Source organism: Merops nubicus, unplaced genomic scaffold, assembly GCF_000691845.1.
Source record: "Merops nubicus isolate BGI_N331 unplaced genomic scaffold, ASM69184v1 scaffold44084, whole genome shotgun sequence".
Classification (NCBI taxonomy): domain Eukaryota; kingdom Metazoa; phylum Chordata; class Aves; order Coraciiformes; family Meropidae; genus Merops; species Merops nubicus.
In genome coordinates this window covers 24,917-48,251 of record NW_008605732.1, presented here as the reverse complement: position 1 = coordinate 48,251, position 23,335 = coordinate 24,917, and the positions used below count along the sequence as shown (strand labels likewise).

Below are 23,335 nucleotides of genomic sequence, written 5' to 3'. Positions count from 1 at the left end.
GACAAGACAGAAGAAGGTCTTATTTGGCATACATGAACACAGTAAGAGGCGTCTCACTTCTCCCTTACAAAATTAGCTCGCCTTTTCTCCTCAGCAGTGACCTTTGACCAGTTGTTTTAAACATCCACAATAGAAACTCGATGAAATTTCACTCCAGCAAATACCTGGGAAGAACAACTGCCAGGGTTCCCTCCACTTCCCTTCTCCCTGGTCGGTCTTCCCTTGGATTCACCATCCTGAACTTTCAGATGCTCCATGAACAGAAAAAAAACATCCTGAATTCCACCCGAGGAGATGTGCTGTCTCAGACCTGACGGCTTCCTCACGCTTCTGCAGTTGCAGTGCCTCAGTCTTGGGCCACAAACACAGCATGGATGGTTTAGTAGACAATCACATTGCAATGTTTTAAATTTTTCTATTTCTTAAAAAAAAAATAAATAAAAGAAGAGGGAAGAAAAAGTTATACACACATGTATCACAGCATTTTCAAAAGGCCTTCTGCTGCATTTATGTTAGCAGTTCAGCCTCAGTTGTAAGCCTGGATGTAAGGCAGCTGGAAGATTAAAACCGCGTTGTTGGAAAGTCCGCTGAGATGTCCTTGTGGAGGTTTTTGTGTTTTCTGGTTTTATTTTGTTAGATCTTTTTAAAATTATCATTATTTTCACTTGTTTGCTTCTCTCTAAAGTTTAGCAGGCAAAAAGAAAATGCTTTTCTGCTTTTCCCCACATGTTCCGTCCATTTTGTTTTCAGTATTTTATGCAAAAAAAAAAATCCCCAACCCAACCCCCAAAATCAATGACAGGTCAGGCTTCTATCATTTTGTTTAAAGAAAGAAAAAGAAAGTGGGTGGCTTTCTGGTAATGGCCTTGAGGAGGTACATTCTAGAGGTGGCTCAGATGCCTGATTTGTTCCTTTACTCACTGTTTGCATTTTCCCTTCTAGCTGGACAGGCTTTTTGTGCCCCCCATCCCACCATCCACGTCCTGTACAGATTCTGGTTCCAGATCCCCCAGACGGACTCCCTGTTCCCCTTCCCAAATGGCAGTAGGTAGGTGCAACTGTATGTTCATTCAGCCTCTAAGGTATGATGCTGAAGTTGGATGGAAGAGCCATGTGAGAGAAAAGCTTTCCCATCACTGTGAGAAAGAACGAAGCAACACAGAGTCCGGTGGATATGAGAGTGCCGTGTTGGACTCAGCTCTACCTTGGCACTGGCATTAATCTGAGATTATATATATATGTAATTATATATACATATATATGCATGTATAGGTATACATAGACATATATATATATATGTGTGTGTGTATTTGTTTGCTATTTGTTTTAGCACACTGTCCCATTTTCAGGTCTAGATTTGGGGCAGTTGGTCCTGGGGACAGGTTGGACAGAAGGGGCCAGAGTGCAGAAGAAGCCAGAGATAAGAGTGAGGCCCAGACCCCCCCAAGCACAGAACATGGACCAGCCATAGCCATGGCTGATGTCGTCGGGAAGTCCGTACAGGTAGCGGGGGTAGCGGGAGAGCTCGAAGTTGATTCCAGCCACGCACGTGCACAGTGAAATGATGCAGAAGGTTCCTGGAGGAGAGTGGGAAGGGGAGAAGAAGGGAGGAAAAAAACAAAGAGAAGTTAGAAGAGTGACAGACATAGCACTTTCTAAGTCACCTGAGAAAAGCTGGTGCAAGCAGTAAGGAAATACCTAAAATTTTTTACATAGGAAGATGTTTTACATAGGAAGTAGTTCATTTTAGTGGCTGCACAAGGAGAGAATTGAGTGCCACCAGAGCTTTGAATATTGCTGCTGAACAGAGCTGCATGGAAAAACTTCAACAGGAACATTTTTTTTCGTTATGAGCAACCCCATGGGAACCAGAATGCTTCATGAAACCATTGATTTTTCTGGAATTTTGCTTTAGACAAATACAGAGTGAATCATCATGTTTCAATATTTTGGAAGGGAAGTTTGATTTTTTGTTTTAATTTAAATTTTTCAGTGATGGATTTTATAGAAGAAAATATTACAAAATACTTGTCATATTCTGGCTCTGCTAAAACATGCATTTGAAATTACTTGGGATATTTTTTCAGACTTTTCTTATATCAAAATCTAAAATCTTTCATTACACACACACCACCCCCCTTTTAAATACCACTGTCAAAAGCTTAAAATCCCTCACAAAATTAAGATTCTCCCCTCTGCATGACTCCAGTCTCAAGCTAGATGCCCTCTGCAGTATTGGGGAAATCTTCAAAATATCTTATTCTTTTTCTTGTTTTCCATCTCTACAGCAATATTTAATTTTTTCCTGAGAACACTACAAGGACAGGCTTTATAATCCTGTCAGGTGGTGTTACAGAAAGAGATGTATCAGATGAGGCTGAACCTTAGCCCACCCAGATGAGTCTAATTTTGATCTTTGGCCTCCAGCTTCATCAAAGCTAAACTCTGAGCTCCTGAAATGTCACAGTTGCCACCCACACACCAAATAATGGATAGCTACAGATGCTACGCAGCTATCTCAAGAGATAACAACAGAAGTCAACATAAAGTTGGTAGTTCATCTTTCCTCTCTAACTCCTCCCTGTGTGAACCTCTCTGAATTGCCTCGAGGGGCCTGGGCACAGAAGATAACTTACAGGACATGTGCTATAGTAACACATGTGGACATTGCATCGAATGGATTTTACACCCCCCACTCTGAAGACACAGGCAGGATTATGTGGTGAATTTGCCTGGAATTAGGCTCAGAAACTGGCGGCATTTGTAGGAACATACATGCACCACCAAAAAAGGAGTGGACTTTCCACCATACTCACCTCCTTTACTTAGTAGAAGCATCACACAAGTCTAGAATCTGCAGGCAAATGTCTACCATGGACCTCCTGTGAGAACATCGCCATGGCGCTCTCTCTGTCCCTCTTCTGATCACTGTTTTGTTTATTTGGCCTGTCTTTTTACCAATGTGTTTTAGAATGCCACTTGTAGATAGTCTCTGTTGTAAAGGTCAGGGAATATGGGAACTCTGGGTGCCTCCCCTAATTCTGTCTATAGCTGCCAGGTGGCCCAGATTATTCATTATTCCTAAGTACTCATATTATGATATGCCACAGGGTACCCACGAGGACCAGAGAGCTGCTGCAGTAAGAGCTATGCCTGTTTAAATAAAAGCAGCCTTCTTGCCTCTCACCAGCACCCCAATTAGTCTAAAATCAGTGCTCTGGACTTCTGCTAAAGCCTTGGGAAATCCCAGGCTCTGGGGCTGTCTTCAGAGATGTACTACACTACTTCAAAGCACAGAGCAGGATGAATGAGGTCTCGCTCCCAGAATCCTGTACTCAAAAAGGAGGTGGTTTGATTAGAAACCACATACACCTTCCTACGTTCTACCATGTCACTTAGGTTATCTAGTAACATGAAAGTGTCTGGCAAGAACACAATTTTTCCCTGTGTGACATGTCAACATGACTAGAACGTTATGGGATCAGGGAAAAAAAAAGGAAAAAACCTCTGAACCAAGCTCTGTGGCTCATTTCAAATGGCTGTGGTTAAAAAATGACATGAAGGGCCTTACTCTGCTAGCAAGAACATGATAATTTCAGCTTGCTCAAAATATAAGATTTTAAAGAGAGGTGGGTGGAAAAACCTGTGCAGCCAGACTGAAACTGCATTTGCTAAGTACAAAAGGGAAGGAGACAACTTTGGATTTCAAATGTTCCCTGGGCTTTCGTGCTTTGTCTTGGCTGTTTTGATCACAAACTCTTCAATGCAGTGAGTTTTACCTACTCTTTGTATTTCAGTAGTGCCCAATATATTGGCAGTCCACCTTGCTGGGAGTACTCTGTCCCATAACAGGTGAACGATAAAGAAGAATGAGTAACAAGAGAGAATCAAGCAAATCACAAACATGAGTCTTCCTTAAAAATAGGCTGTCCCTGTCCTGCCCCTTCGCTGGAGAACGTGCTAATCCCACCATGGCAACTAATGACTCCCCTGCACAGCATTAGAGGATGCATACTATGGTCCTCAGCCAGTCACACCCTTGTGCTTCTGCAGGATGTCACGGCACAGGTTTATCAGCCTCCCTAGTGCTATTCATTACAGACACACACAGAAAAGCCATTTTATACCACCTGGGGGAATCTTTATGGCCATTGTATGAGTCCTGTGTGTTGCTCATGTTCAGCCAAGCAAGGAAGTTCCCACTTCTAGTTAATCTGGCCTCTCACCTGGAGAGTTACTGATGAAAACTGAGTACGGTTACCAGCTCCTGACTTAGTTTGGTAGCTTTTCCTCATGAACTGGCAATCATAACACAAAGGATCATCCCTGAAAATGGCACAATGATTGCTGGCCATCATAATGAAAGAGTCATGGGTGGAAGGGATGCAGAGGCTGATCTTGCACCTGGAAATGTAGCCTCTGCTAATCTGGGTGAGACATGGAGCCGGGGTGGCAGGAGGAGGGAGGCTGTTGCTCCTTCCTGTGGCACTGCCTGCACTATAGAAACAGCATTTCTGGGGCAGCAGGACTGCAGCAAGTCAGGAACGTCCCCAACCCAGAGATTCTTTTTCTCCCCAGAAAACAAATTGAACTTTAATTCACTTTGCTGACAGGTTGGTGCCATCAGTGAGGTGCCTCCCTCAACGCACACTAACGCCTCAGATCCCCCAGCAGCCGCAGCGATACAGACATTAATTTCTTTGGGAAAAACATTCCCCATAACTGCGGCCCAAGCAGATGACGAGACCTGAAGGCTGGTGGACCAGCCGTGGCACGGGCACACACAACCTGAATGATGGGTGGCAATAAGAGCTCAGCAGGGAAGTGCTGGTACTTGAGCTGGACGAAGGAGATAAAGACCATCTCCTTCTGCAGCTGGGGAGAGTAGACCAGGCCAGGTTCTTTGTGCTGGGATTTACACGTTATCATCCTAAGCAAAACATTAATGAATGAGATGAGACAGCAGAAGCATTTTTGACGAAGGAAATTTGGTGTCACTGAAGCAAAATGCTTCAGTCAGGTGAGAGATGAAATTTCATGTCAAGGCATGTCTGTGCCACAGAACCTGCTGTCTGGTGTGGCCAGAGCTCCAGACCAAATCCCTGTCAGACACCTGCCCCTCCTCTTGGGCTGCTTTTGACAGTGCTAACACGGTGATGATCAGCAGTGGTTTGAGCACCCCAGCTATTGAATACCTCATGGCTATCTTGTGCTTTTCCTTTTTATGTATTAGGAAGAAGAATATTAAACATTGCATTGAATGCCTCTTCCATTTAGACTGGAGGTTTGTTTATGACAGAGATTAACTTCTTTGCTATATATGTGTATAAGATTGGGGTCTTACTATCCTTGCTTCAGGGACAGACATGGTCAGGAGAGGGATAGCTGGGAAAGGTAAGATCACTGGTGGTCAAAGCCTAATTTGGTGTGGATTATGAGTCAGAGCTCTTTGCTGTAGCTGTTTTTAAATGTTATTATATCAAGCAGAGCCGTGGGCCTCTGCTGCTAGGATTTTTTATTTTTTTTTCAGTAAATGTCCCTTTTTCTGATCTGCCTCACTGTGCCTTTGTTTGCAACTTTCAAACCTCACCTCCAGGGGAGAGCAGAGCTTCCTGTGAGTGAACCAATTTAAACACAAATAGGCTCAAACCAGCCATACCAAAATTTTGCCTCATGCCAGTGCCCACCTGATCCATGTCAGAACCCATGTCTTTTGCCCACAGACCTGGCTCAAATTCCACGTTGACAGAGCTTGAGGGATTTCACAAGGTCCATGGTGTTTTGCGAGACAAGAACTGCTGCCTTTTGTAGACAGACTACAAATGAAGGTGAGCCTTCGTGGTGCTGGTGTGCAAACAGACCCCACTGGTGGGAGCTTCACCTGAACATCCTCGTCCCTAGAATTAGGGATGAGGTGTCTGACTGTAGCCTGAAGGAGACATCACCTATCTGAAGTCAAGGGAAATGCAAAAAGCCAGTAATTAAAATGACCTGGGCACCAAGCCCACCTCTGAGACCCTTCTCTCTACAAATAATTTTTCTCATTACTTGGAAAACATCTCTTCCACATCTGATGGAACGATGTTCATTCTCTCCCTTCCCCCCCCAACAGGAAGAAATGACTCATGAACTGACTGTGCTGTCAGATATACAAAGTAAACAAACAAAACCCCCCTGATTCTTCTCCTTTTCTGTTTCAATTTTTTTTCGGGGGGGGGAGGGGTGTCAGAGAGAGAAATGTCAAGTATTACTTATAAACACTAGTAGATAAAAAGAAAGACACAAAGGTATGGCTTTTAAGATGTCCTCTGAAACCAGGCAGTTCTCAAATAAATGCAAATCTCCACCTTTTAAGGTATTTCTAGTAGCTGCAATTGATGGCAATTTGTGGCCACTAATGTCTTCAGAAGGAGTGCTGTTTATTTAATTATCATCACTTTTTTATTGTAGGGTTATGGGGGAAAAACTCACAAGTGAGACAACATTATCTTTACTTTCTCTCTGCCCTGCTAGCTTTTACTATTTTCAAGGTACATCAAACAAACAAAGAAAATGAGGTCACATCCTAAACTGGAGTGTGTACCATTAGCTATTTAAATTATATCACAATCAAATGAAATTATTAAAGAATAAACCAAATTCCCTCCCAACACAGTGATGACAAAAGCCTTTTGGAGAGAGCAGCTTTGCAGTAAGCTCCTTCTGTGCACGGATTAAACGCCTCAGCAGCACGCAGCTCTTGAGAACACTTTATTGCTCTGTGCATACATGCATGGAATATAAATTATTGCTTAATTATGTACTGTTCCAGCAGAAGCAGCTTGCAGCATCACCGATAGGCTGCAGAATAGCACGGAGTTTACTGGAAAATTGCCCTTATTAAAAAAAATGTTCTGACTGAGTGATGGTGAGACCACATACCCACGTGGTGAGGAACTTAACATACTGTTATTTTGTACCATGAGCCAGAGCAAACTGCAAGGCCTACAGTGGTGCCACTGTCAGAATGTGGTTGGCATTTGGCCTTTGGCCTCCTACCTCAAGAAGCACCAGCAGCGTCCACGCCACAGCAGAGCTGTACGCCTGCTGCCTGTTACTTTAGCAGCAGTGCCTGTCTACTGAAGTGCTGCTGCACAAGCCATAACGTATTATGGCACCACAGGACTACGTAGCCTCTGTCAGGACCACAAATCCTTACTGGGTACCGTGCTTCGGCTCATGTAAATCGTGTAGTAGTGGGATGCGATCTGGTATTTTACTGGGAACAGAAAGGAGAGAAAGGAATAGGATCTCTTAACGTCAAAATGAAGAACCATCCTAATAAAAAGTTAGTGAAATTATCTCATCCTTGTGCTGGGAAGCACCATGACAGCAGAGGCTGCCAGCAGGCTTCTTTCATCCCCTGCAGTATGGACCTTCTAGAATGGCCCAGGCAGAGGTTTTTGTTTGCTGAAGGCACTACTAAAGAAGCCATTGGGAGTTCTGGGTGATGGTGGTGACTACCTGATTTGGATATTTTCCCCTTCAGGCACTGGGGAGAAATTTATCCCTTCATTTTTTCAAGTGACCAAAGGACTATTTAGTTGTACAGCTTTCAGTTTTTGGTGCTGAATGTGAAGTGTGCATCTTTACTTCAAAAGGCTCTGGGGTCTACTACTGTTCCCCTGAGCTGACCTGCCAGGAACAGAAAAACCCTTTCTGTATGTGCTAGGTGATACAGGTATTGAGATATAATAGCCAGAAATCAAAATCAGATCTAGTTGTCTTGTCAACAGGGACCACTTACTAGAGGACAACTCTACAAAATTTACATCATTCATGTGAATGCTCACAACCAGCAAACTACCCTGACCCTGTACTACCATAAAGGACCACATACCAAAATCTTCCTTGCTGCTGCAGAGGAAATACCTCTGCAGCTTCTATAAACCCCCACAAGTATATCAATACAACTTGCTTCTGTGTCCCCTGGAAGAGCCAAGTTAGGCAGAAACGAGGAAGGCCCTACTCAAATAGTTTCTGCCAGGTCCAGCTACTTTTTTCTGTGTAATTTCCAATGGCCAGTTGGACTCTGTCCAGGCCAATTAGATCAAGAAAGCATAGCAGTGATTTGTCCAAGGAGAATGTTGTTTTTCTAAGTTGACAACTTGAGGAGCCAAGATGGTGAATCTAAACCTTGCTTCAGCCCCTGGATTTAACAAAACCTGCCAAACACAGAAATTTGCTCCCCTTTCTCTCTGTAAAGAATTCTTTCTGTCCAGCAAATCATGCCAGTATTATTCTTCCTCATGTTGTATATGCAGTTTTTTTTTCCTCTTTGATGCCAGGCATGCAAACAAGTCAGCAAACTTTTTTTCTTTTATAAAAACCAACCCAATAATAAATGCCACTTTTGCTTTCGTTGTCTTTCTTTGGCCTTGATGCATCTTGCCGTTGGAATTCAGAAGTCAGCAACAGACCACGGACCTGGTGACATTGTTAAGGGATAAGGAACAGTCACAGAATCTTAAAGTATACATAACTTCTTTTCCAGGGCTGTGGGTGGGAAAGTCTTTTGTACTGCTATTGGGTCTGTCTTACCTACCTTACTTCTACTTTAATTCACCTTCTGTCATCCCCTCAAAGACCTACTGACATCCCTGGGAAGCAAACTAGATTACTTCATAGACTGCGCTAGGTTTTCTGTTCTCGTAGCTCTAGAGAGAGCTGATGTGTCTGTCAGTGCCTTCTGTCCTGGGGAGGGAGAGGTGACACGTCAGTATAGCTGACTTAAAATGACCACACAGAGGAGTATGAACATTTCTTTCTGCTGAAAAGCCAGAGTGAGCTGATTCCTTAATTTACTGTATGCCAAGTTCAGGGAGACCGATTTGAGTTAAGACTGAAACCGAACAAGTTTAGAAGTGCTCAGATACTACTCGCCCTTCCTCTTGCTCCAGACGATGAGATCTCTGCACCTCATTGCAGAGCCTTTCTTCTCTTCTTAAATTCCAGTGCTCTTTAGTGATCAGGTACAAGGTTGCTGGAATTGCTTGTCTTGGTATTTCTCCCCACAGCGTGCAAATGCACATCTGGGAGCATCAGAAATGAGCCACAGGTAAACAAATGAAATGCGTTTGAAGGTTGACTTCAGAGTCAGCTGATATTGTTTCCATGGAGATTAAAGGCTATGGAGTTAACAATGAATCCTCTTGCTGAGCCTCTCCTTCAAGGAAAAGAAACGAAAAAAAAAAGAACACCTCTAAATGACTACATCCTGCAGTATGGCTGTGTTGTTGATTTGAAATATATGTTTCTATACCCTGCCCCCATTCTCTTATGGAGGTGTTAACTCTTAGGTCCTGGCTTCTCCTGGCTAGGTCTGCCAGTATTGACCTAAAGAGCATCTAATGAAAATAGTATTCTGTGACAAGTACGTAAGTCTGCTTTTGAAGTTATGCTGTAGAAGATGCAAAGATGGGTGTTATGATTCCCCTTGAAGAGTATAATAACCTGAAATTATAAAAGAGCATTTCAGTGGCCAGTACACAATTTCAGTGGCCAGTACACAGTGACACACAGATGCCCATACAGTGAAAGTACGCAACCTTTCATATTTCCAGAGAGTCTCCTACTTCCTTTTCAAGAAGTGTGCCAGCATTAATAAATAAATGCAAAATGTGTTCTCAGTGCACCATTAAGCATAGAAAAGTGCTAGAAATAAAGACATAGCACGCTGCCCTAGCTCTGCCTTTTAAGCATAATGTATTGTGAGCCTTGTTATGCCATCAGCTGTATTCTCACTTGGAGATACTGAACAGGCCACCTTGGCATCGTATAAAACCCCAAAGATAGCAAGGAGGGGGATGATATGTCTGCGTGGATGATTTCCTAAATGTTTATTTTTGGAGTGAAAATAGGAAATGAGGTAACATTCAAAAGGAAAGTGATGTTAATTTCTAAATTCTGATTACTAATGGTTAGTCAGTCAGGGTGAAGAAGCACCTCCATTCCTATCCACATATGTGGATCAGATATGTATATGTCCAGTGGACCTATATCCACATATATGTATCTGGACATGTATCTATCAATGTCCAGGTTTGGAAATACATAAGAAGAGCCTTTCTTTAGACTCCAGAAATGTAGCCTAGAATGGGACCACTGAACAATACCTGCAACCCCATCTGTGAGGGATACCACAAGCTGTGAAGGAGAGAGCTGTTTGAAAAGAGGGACTGACAAATTCTGAAAGCAATGAAAAAGGACATTTTTAAAAGCAGGCTAACTCTTATTACCTTAATAAGCATGTGCTTGGCCTTGTTACATTACTACCTGATGAGCACGAAGGCACAAAGCCTGCATGGCTGCTCTGAGCTCTGGGTCTCATCAGAGGTCCATAAAGACCTTCATCAGCTTCTTTTCTGCCTTCCGCAACACCTTTGTAATGCGTTTGAGGGTTTTAAACAATCCAGAGCCTTAGAGAGGTTTAAACATTTAAAACCTATTAACACTGTACATTAACTCAAATTCATTCCACTTTGAGGCTTTAAATCACTTTAGAGCATAATGTAAAATTTAACCAAAATCACAAGTAGGAATAAGAGCATACGTGTGTGCTGTGGGAGACATGGCAGAGGGGGAACTGACCTTGTCAAGCTGAAGCTTGTTTCAGAAACTTTCATAACTAAGTTATGGCATCTCTTGATAGAAACCATGCTTTGTCTCCATCTGGAGGTCAATCCACATAAGTTCTTACAGTGGTCTATAAGGACTTTTGGGGTCCTGAGGAGGATATTGGGGTGTCTCAGGGTGGTGGAGGGGCAATAAGGGGGCTTTAGGGGTCCCTAAGGGCATATTGAGGGGGCTCTAAGAGAATCTGGGGGAGCTATAAGGAAAAAAAGTCTGCAAGAATTCTCAAGTTCCTCTGCAGTCATCACTAATTTATCTCTGCCAGGATTAAAACACAATCGATTTTGTGTAAACCTTCTAATGCTATTCCTTTTAGGAAAGAAGCACAAGAAACTGGATTTTCAAAGAATAATGTTGTGGAAAAGAAAAAAAATAACTATGATCACAGAAAATATCTTCCATCTTCACTGTTGTGATTGATCATGACACCAAAAGAGAACATCCTGAAGAATCATAGAATTATAGAATTTATTGGGTTGGAAGGGACCTCTAAAGGGCCATTTAGTCCAGCCTCCCCTACTATAAGCAGGGACATCTCTAACTAACTAGGCCAGAGTAGAAACATTGGGTAGAAACATTGGCTATTAGTGAGAAATAGTAACCCTAGGTGCCCTGTGAGATTTACCGTATTTCCAGACAAACTCTGAAGAATGTCTTTTACTTTCTCTTTTTGTTTATCTTTCTCTTCGCCTCCTCTTGGCAGCTGCTCTGAAGGTGCTTCATAGCTGCCTAGGAGACGTCAATCACAGAGCTTTGCCTTACACTTGCTGTATTAAATTGCTCCATTTTTGTTTCTTAAATTATTCAGCAGCAGAATGATTATTTTGAGATTGCAGGACCACAGTTGTGTAGAATAAACACTCTCATTTTCTACCGCTATGTGCTATTTTCAAAGTACAGTGAGTTAAATTTGGGACTTAAATGACTCAACAGCTGGTAACGATCCATGGCTGCAAAACCACAGATGCCTCAGCTGTCATCTACTAACATATGCACAGCACAGATGAAGGAAGCACAGCACACAGGCTTGGAGATCTTAAGATAAGCCTCTCCGTGGAGGTGGGGAGTGAAAAAGGATACAGATGTGTGCAATGCATCTGTACTGCCAACTGTGCTGCACGGGCTCCTCCCAAGCCCTGCTCTGAAGTCCCACTTTCTGGCGGGGTTTGCATCCCTCAGTATCAGCCTGGTCATCAGCTCCTGGACACTGTGAGCAGTGCTCTGGCAGCTGCTGGGCTCTAGCAGGCACTGGCACAAAGTCTTGAGTGCGCCTTGTCCCCCCAGCACCTTGTGACAGACCTGCCTGATGTGTGGCATGGCTGGGGCAGAAGGAGGTGACCCAGTGTCAATGGCATGTTCATCCTCTGGCTGTGGGGCTAATAAAGCAGTTTGTTGACTTACCCCTGGACTGAGGGAAGGAATATTTTTGGAAGTATTTATGAGAAGGGAGGAGGATGGAAATGATCTATAAAAGGCTATTTCTCACTGGATTAGACTATAAAAGCAGAATGCACATGTGTAATTGGGCTGTTCTTTATTTCTTTAATAAACATCCTTTCTTGAATATATAAAGCATTAAATTGTGCCAGCACACCTGCATAATTTTGTTTTCTCTTCCCTCTGACACATCCTTTCTGCCTGCTTATCTGTGCCATGGCAGTCAGCACTGGAAAAAATCCCTGTTCACCTCTGCTCTGAGAGAAGGTTTGAAGCTTTGGTAACCCTGACCTAGGTCCTGTGACTATGGATGGGCTGCAAAGAGCAATGTCTCTGCAGCACTCTTAGGAGGGCCAGAAGAAACCCAAATCAGCAGCAGAAGCATAGCTGGCAAATGGTACTCAAATCCCACAGACTGGCACACCATCATTAGAGAGGAGGGAGGAGAGGATGAAATAAATTCCTCATGTTTCTGAAAGCAAATGCTAGGACAGAAAATCAGAGAGGAAAATCTCCACAGCACCACGTTATATGTACAGCAAGACTTTCAGGCCTTTCAGTGCCAGTAAATAAAAGGAAATTTCAGGCTCCCAAGCAAAACCTCAAGCCCAATATTTCATGAAAAATGTCACTAAGCAAAGACAAGAAATGGGCTTCTTTGGGAGACTACAGATCTCTTTATTACAGATCTGCGTGGTGAAGCTAAATCACATGAATTTAACATTTAACAGCTGGAATAATTTCCAAATAGACTAATTAGAGACTGAATTATTAATGGTAAAATTTATAACTGGCTCAAAGCAAGGTTACAGCAAGAAACACACTTGACTTTGCAAAGAATAATGGATATTTGCAGAGCTAGTAAAATTATATGCTTCTCTAAGGAAACTTAGCAAATGGGGAGAAAACCCTAAAGTGACTCTAAAATGCATGTCACAAGACAAAACTGGCAGGGACCAGATAAGAGTGAAGAGAACACGTAAAACAGTAAACAAGCACAGAGATGATTTATTGCATTTATTTGCAGTAAATTTGGAACAAAACAAGACAACGCAGAAGTCTCTCCCTGAAGGGCTGCCTTGTTAGGCATGCAGTAAAAGCCCTAAACTATTTCACTGAAATGTGTTCTCGGTACAAATTACAGGCTTACAAAAGGAAAATACATGAATGTGCAGCTGAAGGACAGAGCTCTGATACGGATGATAAAACATCATTCCTTGTGGGTCTTTGAGTACACTTACAATGGCAAGTGATGTAGCATTGGCCAGGGATGTAATTTGGCCAGGGATAATTTTGTGCTGAAGCAAGTAGCAGAACAAGATTCTGTTAAGTGCCCTTTTATATTTCCAGCTGGGACAAGGGACAGCAGTTCAGCATGGAGGTGTACCAGGTAGGGAATGGGAGGATTCAACCACTGCCAAAACACTGGAGCGTGCCACCATGGGGCAGCCCTGTCACCTCATTCTCCTCTTGGCAAGTGCTGATGACGTGGAAAAGGGTTTTGGAGCATTGGTGTTGTTTAACATCTTCATCAATGACACAGACAGTGGCATTGAGTGCACCCTCAGCAAGTTTGTTGACGAGACTAAGCTGGGTGGTGCAGTTGGTATGCCAGAGGGACAGGAGGCCATCCAGAGGGACTTGGACAGGCTGGAGAGATGGGCTCAGTCTCATGAGGTTGAACTCATGTTAAACTCATGTTGAACAAGACCAAGTGTAGGGTCCTGCACCTGGGCAGGGGCAACCAACATTACCAGTACAGTCTGGGAGAGAACACATTAGAAAGCAGTCCATTGGAAAAAGTCTTGAGGGTACTAATAAATGAGAAGCTGGACATGAGCCACCAATGCACAATGGCAGCCCAGAAGGAAAATTGAATCCTGGGCTGCATCAAAAGCAGCGTGGCCTGCAGATGGAGAGAGGTGATCCTGCCCCTCTGCTCTGCCCTGGTGAGACCTCACCTAGAGTGCTGTGTCCAGCTCTGGAGCCCCCAGCACAAGAAGGACGTGGAGCTGTTGGAGCATGTGCAGGAGAGAGCCACAAAAATGATCAGAGGGCTGGAGCAGCTCTGCTGTGAGGCCAGGCTGAGGGAGTTTGGGTTGTTCAGCCTGGAGAAGAGAAGGCTCTGGGGGGACCTTATTGCAACCTTCCAGTACCTGAGAGGGGCCTACAAGAAAGCTGGGGAGGGACTATTCACAAGGGTTTGTAGTGACAGGACGAGGGGTAATGGCTTTAAGCTAGAAAAGGGTAGATTTAAGTTAGACATAAGGAAAAAGTTCTTCAATATGAGTGTGACAGATCACTGGAACAGGTTTCCCAGACAGGTGGTGGAGGCTCCATCCCTGGACATTCAAGATCAGGCTAGATGAAGCTTTGAGTAGCTTGATCTAGTTGGTGATGTCCCTGCTTATGGTGGGGAGATTGGACTAGGTGACCTTTGGAGGTCCCTTCTAGCCCAGACATTCTATGATTCTATGATCTAGGTACAAAGTCAACCCTGCCCTCAAAACTAGAAACAAAGCAAACCACATGATGTTTCAAAACAGCTGACTGAAATGAAATCAGAACTGAACTGGGGAAATAAAAACAGGCTATCAGAGACTGTCTTTAAAAGCTGATTTCACACAGCAAGTACAATAACAGAAGGTCTGGTGAGGTTGCTTTTGTGTGGTTGTGGAAGGACAAGCAAACTCACAGAGTCTGAAATGATGAAACAAGAAAATCCTAAGAATGAATGTGCTGGAGAGTAGGTGGAAAAAACAATAGTTAGACAGATATATAGCTTGTCTGCTTATCGTGATACAGGAGGTACTCTTAAACAACTTGAAGAAGAACTGAAAGGAGGGATTCTTGAAGATTCCTACCTTGGTAGAGACACCAGTGTGCTGATTCATAGCATCCCAAATCTTTGGAGCTGGAAGCCAAACTGAAATTTGACTTTGACCTATGAATACTATTAGCTACTGTTGAGGGAGTAAAGACATCAACTAAATGAATTGACAGGTTTACCATGGCAATAAACACAAAAAAGTAAAATATTTTAAAACATTCAAAGGAACTTCTCAAAGCCAGAAAATGTGAGCACTGCTTCCTGGGAAGTGATGAGGAGGTCATGTCTACACTCCAAAAAGTAAAGGCATGGGTTTGGTGCAAGTACATGTACTTTGGTCAAAACCAACATATAAAATGCCTCACATGCATTTCATCAGGTAGATGTTTAATTGAATTCCTTTTAGACTACTACCAGGTATTTGATGAGTATGAAAGCATCCATCAAGTTTGCCACAGGATGTTGATATTTGGAAGTAGAGTTACAGTGCTTCTAAGGTGCCAGAAATTATTATAAAATTACAAAATTAGTGAATGACATGCCCAGTATGGAGCTTTTACTGCTGCAGAGATTTTCTATAATTTGCATGTAGAGAAAAGGCAAGAAGCTGCAAGAGGATGTGCTTGAAGTCGTGTATAATTTGAGTATGACCCACTTCTGTAATAGCATTAAACAGTCTCAAATAAGATGCATAAAATGAACTACTCTTAGTGAATCTTAAGAGCACAATTCCAAATGGAAAAACTTTCAAAAGGAGAAACACCTCCCACCTTGCAGGATAAAATCATACTGGCAATACTGAAATGAACCTACAACAGACAGTGCAACTCTGGGTACAGGAGGCTATGCAACAGTACCATCATGCAAAATGAGGTCAAAACTACTAAACATAATGTGCAGTATCCATCCGGCTCTGTGCAACATGAAGGACTGAAAAAAAATCCTACTGTGGTCAGGCAAATGCTGTCGCTCAGGATAAGGAATCCAAGTACAAATTCTACACTAAATACAGAAAATTATGCAAAAGAACTTCAGGAGCCATGAGAGACCTGTGATTGCTGTTGATACAGACACATTTGGACTAAACAGAAAAGATGAATTATTAATAATTTTTAACTTGTTACAAAACATGCTGAGTAACAGTGTAAACCACACTCTAAATCACAGTTTACATGTCCTGGATTCCAGATGAGGTAATACCAGATAATGGCCTGCATTTCACAAATGATTTATTTCAGCAAATAAGGAAATTGAGACATTAGATCAAGCACAATAAAGCAAGGCACTGCCACATGGCCTAGCAAGAAGAGTCTTTAGTAAATATAATAAAGAAACAGAGGAAACCACATCTGGTTTTCTTAGATTATTTTAGATACTCAGTTCAAAGAATTTTGGGCAATGAGGGACAAACCCCATAGATACAGTAAGATACATAGATCATAGATACCAGGAATGTTTAAGCATTACAAAAGAGCTATTTGTCTAGAAATTAAACCAGAGCAAATGCTACAAACGTAGCCAAGACAAGCAGAGTTGCAAATGGAAGGGAAAGTTAGATTTCAGGCTGACTATATAGCTACCAATTTAACATAGTCTTTCCTCAGCTGCAGTGAGGTCAGATGTCATAAAGCCTCCCAGAGAACTTTTCCCATTATTGGACTTGAGAAAAAGTTGAACAAAACTAAGAGGCACTCTGGCCCCATGCATTCTGAGGATCAGTAACGTTCACAGCATTTATGTAACGACAGAAGTAACAAAGCTTTATGTAATGACAGAAGTAACAGCTTTGTATACAAACACTGTCCAGCAATAAAAAGGTTCAAATTAAAAGATTAATTTGCTGTAGAAAGAAGGACTGTGTAACATATGACACACTGATGGCTACTGACTTTTACATTAAATGGCTCTAGTTGTGTATTTTATTAACCAGCTGCTCCAGTTTGTAGTTGTTACTTAATGCACATTTGCTGTTAAAAGAAATCAGGAAATCTACAGCAGTTGCCATAGACTTGTGCAAAACAAGAAGGAGAGTAACCTTTTGTAACCCTGATCCACGTGTCTACGCTGGTGCAGAAGATAAGCCTGATCTCCTCCCAACACATCTTTATTAAAAATATCACACATCTTGACAGAATTTGGCAGATAAAATAACATGCCTATCATTTCAATTAGTTTCAGATTCCAGCTGCTGGATCTTGTTATTATTTTTCTCTATGCCATCAAAGAGCATGCTACTATCAGATGGCTTCTACTTGCATAGGTACTTCTACACTGTTCAAGTCAATTATAAACCTTCTGTTAAACAATTTCAAGCAATTGGCTTTTTGTGGCATGCTGTGTTTTTCCTGTTTCACAGACCTGGAGTCATTCTCATAGCTCTTCTGCAAACCTCTCCCTAACCTGTCCACGTCCTTCTTTAGTATGGACACCAGGTTAGGACATGTAGAAATAGTTTTGTTTTGCCCAGTGGTATCCCCACTTCATGCTTTTATGGCATATTCCCATCAAAACTGGAGTATTAGCGGCTGAATTGCACTGAGGTCCTGTGCAGCTGGATGATCCCAGCCACCACGATCCCAGAGACCTTTTCAGAACTGCTGCTTTCTGAGAGGCAGCCTCTTGTTCTGCAAGGATGACTAACACTTTTTGTTCCCAGTTGCATGAATTTGGATCTCCCTCCACTGAAACGCTTTTGTTTGGGCGCACCAAAAGATGGCTTTGCAAGCTACAAGTGACTCATCCCATTATGCGTGGTCACATGGACTCTTGTTTCACCTGAAAACTTTTATCAGCTGTTTTTCAAATCACTGACAAATAACATTAAGCCAATAAGTAATCTTTGCAGCCACTCTAGAAACTCTCCCATATATGGTGAGAATTTCCAATCCATAAACAAGACTTAGCTAGCTTCTAATATATCAGGGTTTCTGTATTTATTTACTATATTCTTAATGCTTTAATATTAATTTTGTGCTGCAGTAAGTTAAATACCACACGGCTATTTGAGCATATTAGAGCAAAATAGCTCCCCATACAAACTAAGTTTTAATTACATAAGAAAGAAATTCCAAGCAAATTTGTTAGATCCATTTCCCATAAAGTACTGACACCCACAACAAACCATTCACAGATGTCCATACATAGACCAATGTGTGCTTGCATGAGGCACTAGCAGACTTCCAATGTCTTTGTGAGGACCAATAGAACTAATGTCTGTGTCACCAGCACCAACAGCACTGGAACATAAATACTTGTTACTGGAGCACTTAACTGCTCTTCTGGGACTACAGAAGCTTTCCTGTATTTCACACACTCAGCTGTGTTCACACTACAGTATAGATGAACAGGTGACCAAATGCACTGAAGTGATGATCTGCTTGGGGGACAAAAACCCAGCCAAACAAAAGCCACCAGCAGAGAAAGAACAGAGAACAGAAGTAGCACTGTTCACTTTGAGATATTCTCCCAGTGCTGTGTTTGGGACTTGACGCTCACACCCTTCTTTTCAAGTCAGTATGTGTTATGAAACCTGCTGATAACAGAAAGTTGGATGGCATCTGTAGTAAGAAAGGTTGGAACATTACACAGGAAATGTTGAATGACTTTGGGGGCTGCAGCAGAAATGGGAAGAAGCTCAAAAGCACAGAGGGCCAGGACATGTACCTGGGGAGTATTAAACAGAACGCCTATTGTAAATTGGGAGGTAATCAGTAGGAAATTACAAAGGTGGAGAAAGGCCTGGGTGTGTTGTCCAACTGCAGGATGACTGTGGGTCTCCAGTGTGGGTCTTCAGCATGAAAAAGGCAAATACAACCACAAAATACTTCAGGCAAGTGATATACAGCAGAGACAAGGAACCGTCATGTCACTTATAGAAGGTATTGATCAGACCTTGTTTGGGAATGGTCCTGCTCATGTCTGAGAAAGGCAAGTACAAACAAGTGCAGGTGGCAGAAAGGGCAGCTGGACTGATAACTGGTCTTACAGAGGAAAGTCTACAAGAAATAGCATATGTAGAGTGGAAAGAGGCAAATGGAGGATACCATTGCTCATCATGGGTATATCAGAGAAAGAAAGAAAAGACACATAAACTAAAGGTTACGTTTGACTCAAGGACAACTGACAAAGAATAAATATAGGTTAATACTTTGAGCACAGTTTCTAGTTATCAGTGCCCCACTATGAAATAGAATAGTGATGTGAATAACATCTGCATCATCTTAAGATTTTTATTGGTAAATTTATTAAGCTTATTAAGTTTAAGGGTTATATTGTTACTTGCAACAATGGAGCACTGGACTAAAGAACCACAAGGCCTCTTCCAGTCCTGTGACTTATGATATAAAGTAACATGTAACTACCATCAGGTCATCCTTGATGTACACCAGAAGGAGCTCAGAATGACACCGAGTCCAGATCGCCTAAAACAACTCTGAGAACATGTTTCCAGTGACATAGAAAAGGAGGGACATGTAGGAGGAGTGAACATGAAAACAACAAGCAAAATGCGTTTCTTCAAACACCAACGTCCTTACCTCCCATGAGGAAGAGAAGCCCTGCCACATACTGCATAAGGCCTCGATCCCAACAACACCCCAGCACCCCAATAATCCATCCAAAGAGGATGATGGCCACAGCCATGCCCATGAAGCCAGCTGTCATCCTGCGCAGATCTGCAGTGAGGAAGACAGAAAAAAAACATGCATGTGAACAGTGATAAATGAGCATCATCAGAGGTTCATATCAGTCTTAATCCAAAAGGCTACTGATCTGCAAGGTCTTCAGTGTATCTTGGCATGGGATGATTTGAGTGAGGGTGGTTCAGAGGGAGGAGAATCCATAAATTAAGATACTAGCATGGGCTGGGGAGAGATAGCAGCTGACCGTTTCACTGTACAACAAAGTTCAGTGCACATGCACCCAAGTGACTTGTGGCAGTTTGCTCAGCAATTAGGAGTAACATGGCCTCAGTGCAACACGGTACCTAATGGTAGTCTCTGGGTGCTAGCACAATATCTGTTTAAATCTTGCCTTCTCATCTCCATCCCATACTCCACTACTCTAACGGATGCACCTGCACAAACGGATACACAAAGTGGGTTTTATGCGTTGCTCCAGCACAGAAGTGACAGGGGATTTACCTTGTTTCTGATCCCCTGTGTAATCTTGGGCAAGTCCCTGAGCCCCTCTGGGCCATGATTTCCCATGTGTAAGTTGGGCCACAGGGCCTTGCTGTCCCACTGCGTGTAGATGAAACTTGGCACCTCCAGGAGGGGGTACCACAGACATTCTGGTGTCAGAGATAGTAAATGCACTGCAGATAGACTACTGGGATGTAGACAACTTAATTGCCCTCTCATGTATCTAGATGGTGACCTTGTCAGCTGATTTTTGGCGAGGATGTTTTTGAGTGCTCCAGGAAGCACTGAGAGTAGGAGGAATGCGAGGTGCTGGAATGAAGCATTTTGCACTTGCCAGTGGGGACTGAGTACTGTATCTTATATGGGTGTGTGGGATTGACCTGTATTTATTTTGCAAATAAAGGGGAAAGTTCCCCAAGACCTAATGTAAGGAACCCTTAAATTAAGACCTGGATATATTGCATATTTGCCTTCTGCAAAAAAAGATGGGACTATTGGGATCCCTCCTCCTGCATATGCTGGGGGAAAAAAAATCTTCATAGCTGTTTATGATGTGAAATCTGGGCAGAGAGACCACCTGGAAACTGAAATAGGGAAGGACTAAGACAGCTAAAGAGCATCTCTACATGCTCAAATAATGGAACTAATTGGTGGGCATCTTCACTTATATTTGATTGTTCCCTGTACCACCTCATGTAGGCATAGAAAATTTAAGCGCTGATATGTGAAGAATATATGTGAAGGGAAAATTCCAACCAAGCCAGCTCTCCAAACATTTGTTTCCTTCTTGAAACTTACTGTCTTCCTTCCTTCCTTCCTTCCTTCCTTCCTTCCTTTTCTTTTTCTTTCTTCCTTCCTTCCTTCCTTCCTTTTTTTATTTTTTCTTTCTCATAGCAATGATTTCACTTTCTCTCAAGAAACAGCATGCTTATGACAGGTGGAGGAAGATTTGAAACCAGTGAGTCATCCTCCATTCTGTGGCAGCTTTTCTCCTTGGCTGGTCTCTGACTATTTCTCAATATCTGTTATTCTTTTACCCTTTTCCCATACTGGATCAAAAGGACCGCTAACACCAGCAGTGCAGATTCAGTGAAATTCATGAACATAAATTACCCTCATCGGAGCTTTACAAAACTCTATATTCAAATGTAAAGTGTTCACAAGTTCTGTAGGTGTCCTGGGGCAGAGTGATTCAATTCGGTGGAACAGAGTGTACTTGGGGCTATGTTCATTACAGCAGTTCTTATGCAAGATCCAGTCACAGAATGCAACCCCTCCCTTGAAATGATATCTGATTCCTGTAGATTGTCACTGGGTTTTGCAAGGAGTCCCTCTGAAGATAGAAGGATGCCTCCAGCCCACCAGTGACCAGGGCTCTTCTAACAAGATACACATTAAAATTTGTATTTTTATCTTGGGTTTTGTGACTGTCCTACAAAAAAAAACCCAAACAAAAACTCCCCACAAAGCATTGGAATATATACAAGGAGGTCTGGTGCAGGAAGAAAAAAGAATTTCCTGGAGAAATCCGTACTTCCCACAGGCAACACTGGTCTGTGCTCCTTGGGAATTTCTCAGAATGCTTTCTAAAGCAAGCAGTAAATGTTAGTAAGCATCTTTGATGACAGAGTGTCTTCCTACTTTTGAGTCTGTGAAGGCCTGGATTCAATTTGTAAGACAGAGAAAAACATAAAACGTTTACTGTTTCCTATGTCATCTTCAGCAAGAGCACAACATCTCCCTCAGAAGTGCTGCACAGCTGTCTGTGTCAGCTCTACAAAGCCCTTCCATTTTAGCTTGGGACTGCTGACTCTGGATAACAGCACTTGCTCCTCCTCATGGAAGCATACCCTACCAATTTGCTTTTAATGAGCTGAATTTAAATAGCTTTATTCAGCAGTAACTGGAAAGTAACAGGAGCCAGTAACTCCTCAGACCTACCCCAATGACTAGCTGATGGAGCCAGTTTTCATAGGTCCCAGAGGGGATCACAAGCAATCCTACATCTTATAGACCAAATAAGAAATGTTTACTGCCCCATTAAAATATGTTGGGGTTTTGCCATTGAACAGAAGGGTTAAAGTAGCAGGACCCAGTTTTCTAGGCCAAATTTTGAGGTTTGTTTCACTTGACCTCTCTTCCTGGTAGAACCTGAAATTCCCCTTCCAACAACAAAGCAAAATACATCAGCATCTTAACTCTGGGCTTATATTAACTCTTGAAAAAACAGAAAGCTAACCTCTGACAAACATTTAAGACCACATATAAAAAAAAATCAAAATTGATATTTTCTAATGAAATCTCACAAGTTCAGTGAGTTTAGTCTAAGATTGCCACTGCTTAGGCCAGTTGCAAATCTGCTTCTCATGAGCACATCCATTAGAGTTTATCCAAAATAAATAAAATATGAACTTTTTTTTCTATTCAAAACCATCTTGGCTTTTGTCCTGCCACAACCTTCCTTGAGGGCAGCCCTTGCAAATGGCAGTGCTGGGAAACAGGGTTGCAAAGTTGGTTTTATAAGCAACCTGTGCTTGTCCAACACCATCTTTCTAGTGCTCCTCACCTGTCAGAGCCCACATGAAGCTGAGGTCAATCCTGGGATCAAGTCTATTCAAAGTGATTGTTTTGTGGGAAAGTACTTTATGTAACCAAACCATGACCCTCAGGCTATTTCATGAGGAGAAGGCTGGGGAATAGAAGCCTATATTCTCTGGACACTGGTACTTTTCTCTGGTACTTGTTATGGTTACTCTTCTGTTGGTGTGGTGCTTGACATGGAAAGGACAGCAAAAAAGCAAAGACTTGCATCATGTACACGAGACAATACATAAACTCCTTCTGCTAATTTAGTAGCAAGGGATGCCATATAAATAAACAACACCTCATCAGTACAAATTGATTTGGTTTTGTCTGAGTTTGATTGTCAGTGATAACCCTTTCCTGAGTACGTCCTGCAAAGGTAAAAAGGGTCAGTGCTTTGTCATGTGACACCACTTTGTGACACTTGAGCACATCCTGGGTTTGTTTTATTTGTTTTTCTGAAATTGCTTTTATTTATTTTTAGACTATGAAATGAATTCTTTACATTTTTTCCTTCTTTGAAAAAGCCCCTGAGTAACTACAGCATTTCAGGATCAATCCCAATCCCGATCCCAATCAATTGAAGGAGTGACTATGACAGCAAAATGCATTGTTAAATCTTATTGAGACAAATGGGCCTGCAACAGCAAATACAGCTTATCTTAGCTCACTT

General features: G+C 42.3%; 1 protein-coding gene across 1 annotated transcript; it reads right to left on the bottom strand.

The window, feature by feature from the left end:
• Nucleotides 1-811: 811 nt before the first annotated feature.
• LOC103772094 (transmembrane protein 178B) lies at nt 812-19,605 on the bottom strand. Its single transcript, XM_008939413.1, has 2 exons — nt 19,474-19,605; nt 812-1,577 (listed from the first exon to the last, which is right to left on the bottom strand). The coding sequence occupies exons 1-2, from the start codon at nt 19,598-19,600 to the stop codon at nt 1,327-1,329; spliced, it is 378 nt and encodes a 125-aa protein (XP_008937661.1). The 5' UTR covers nt 19,601-19,605; the 3' UTR covers nt 812-1,326.
• Between the last annotated feature and the right edge of the window lie 3,730 nt (nt 19,606-23,335).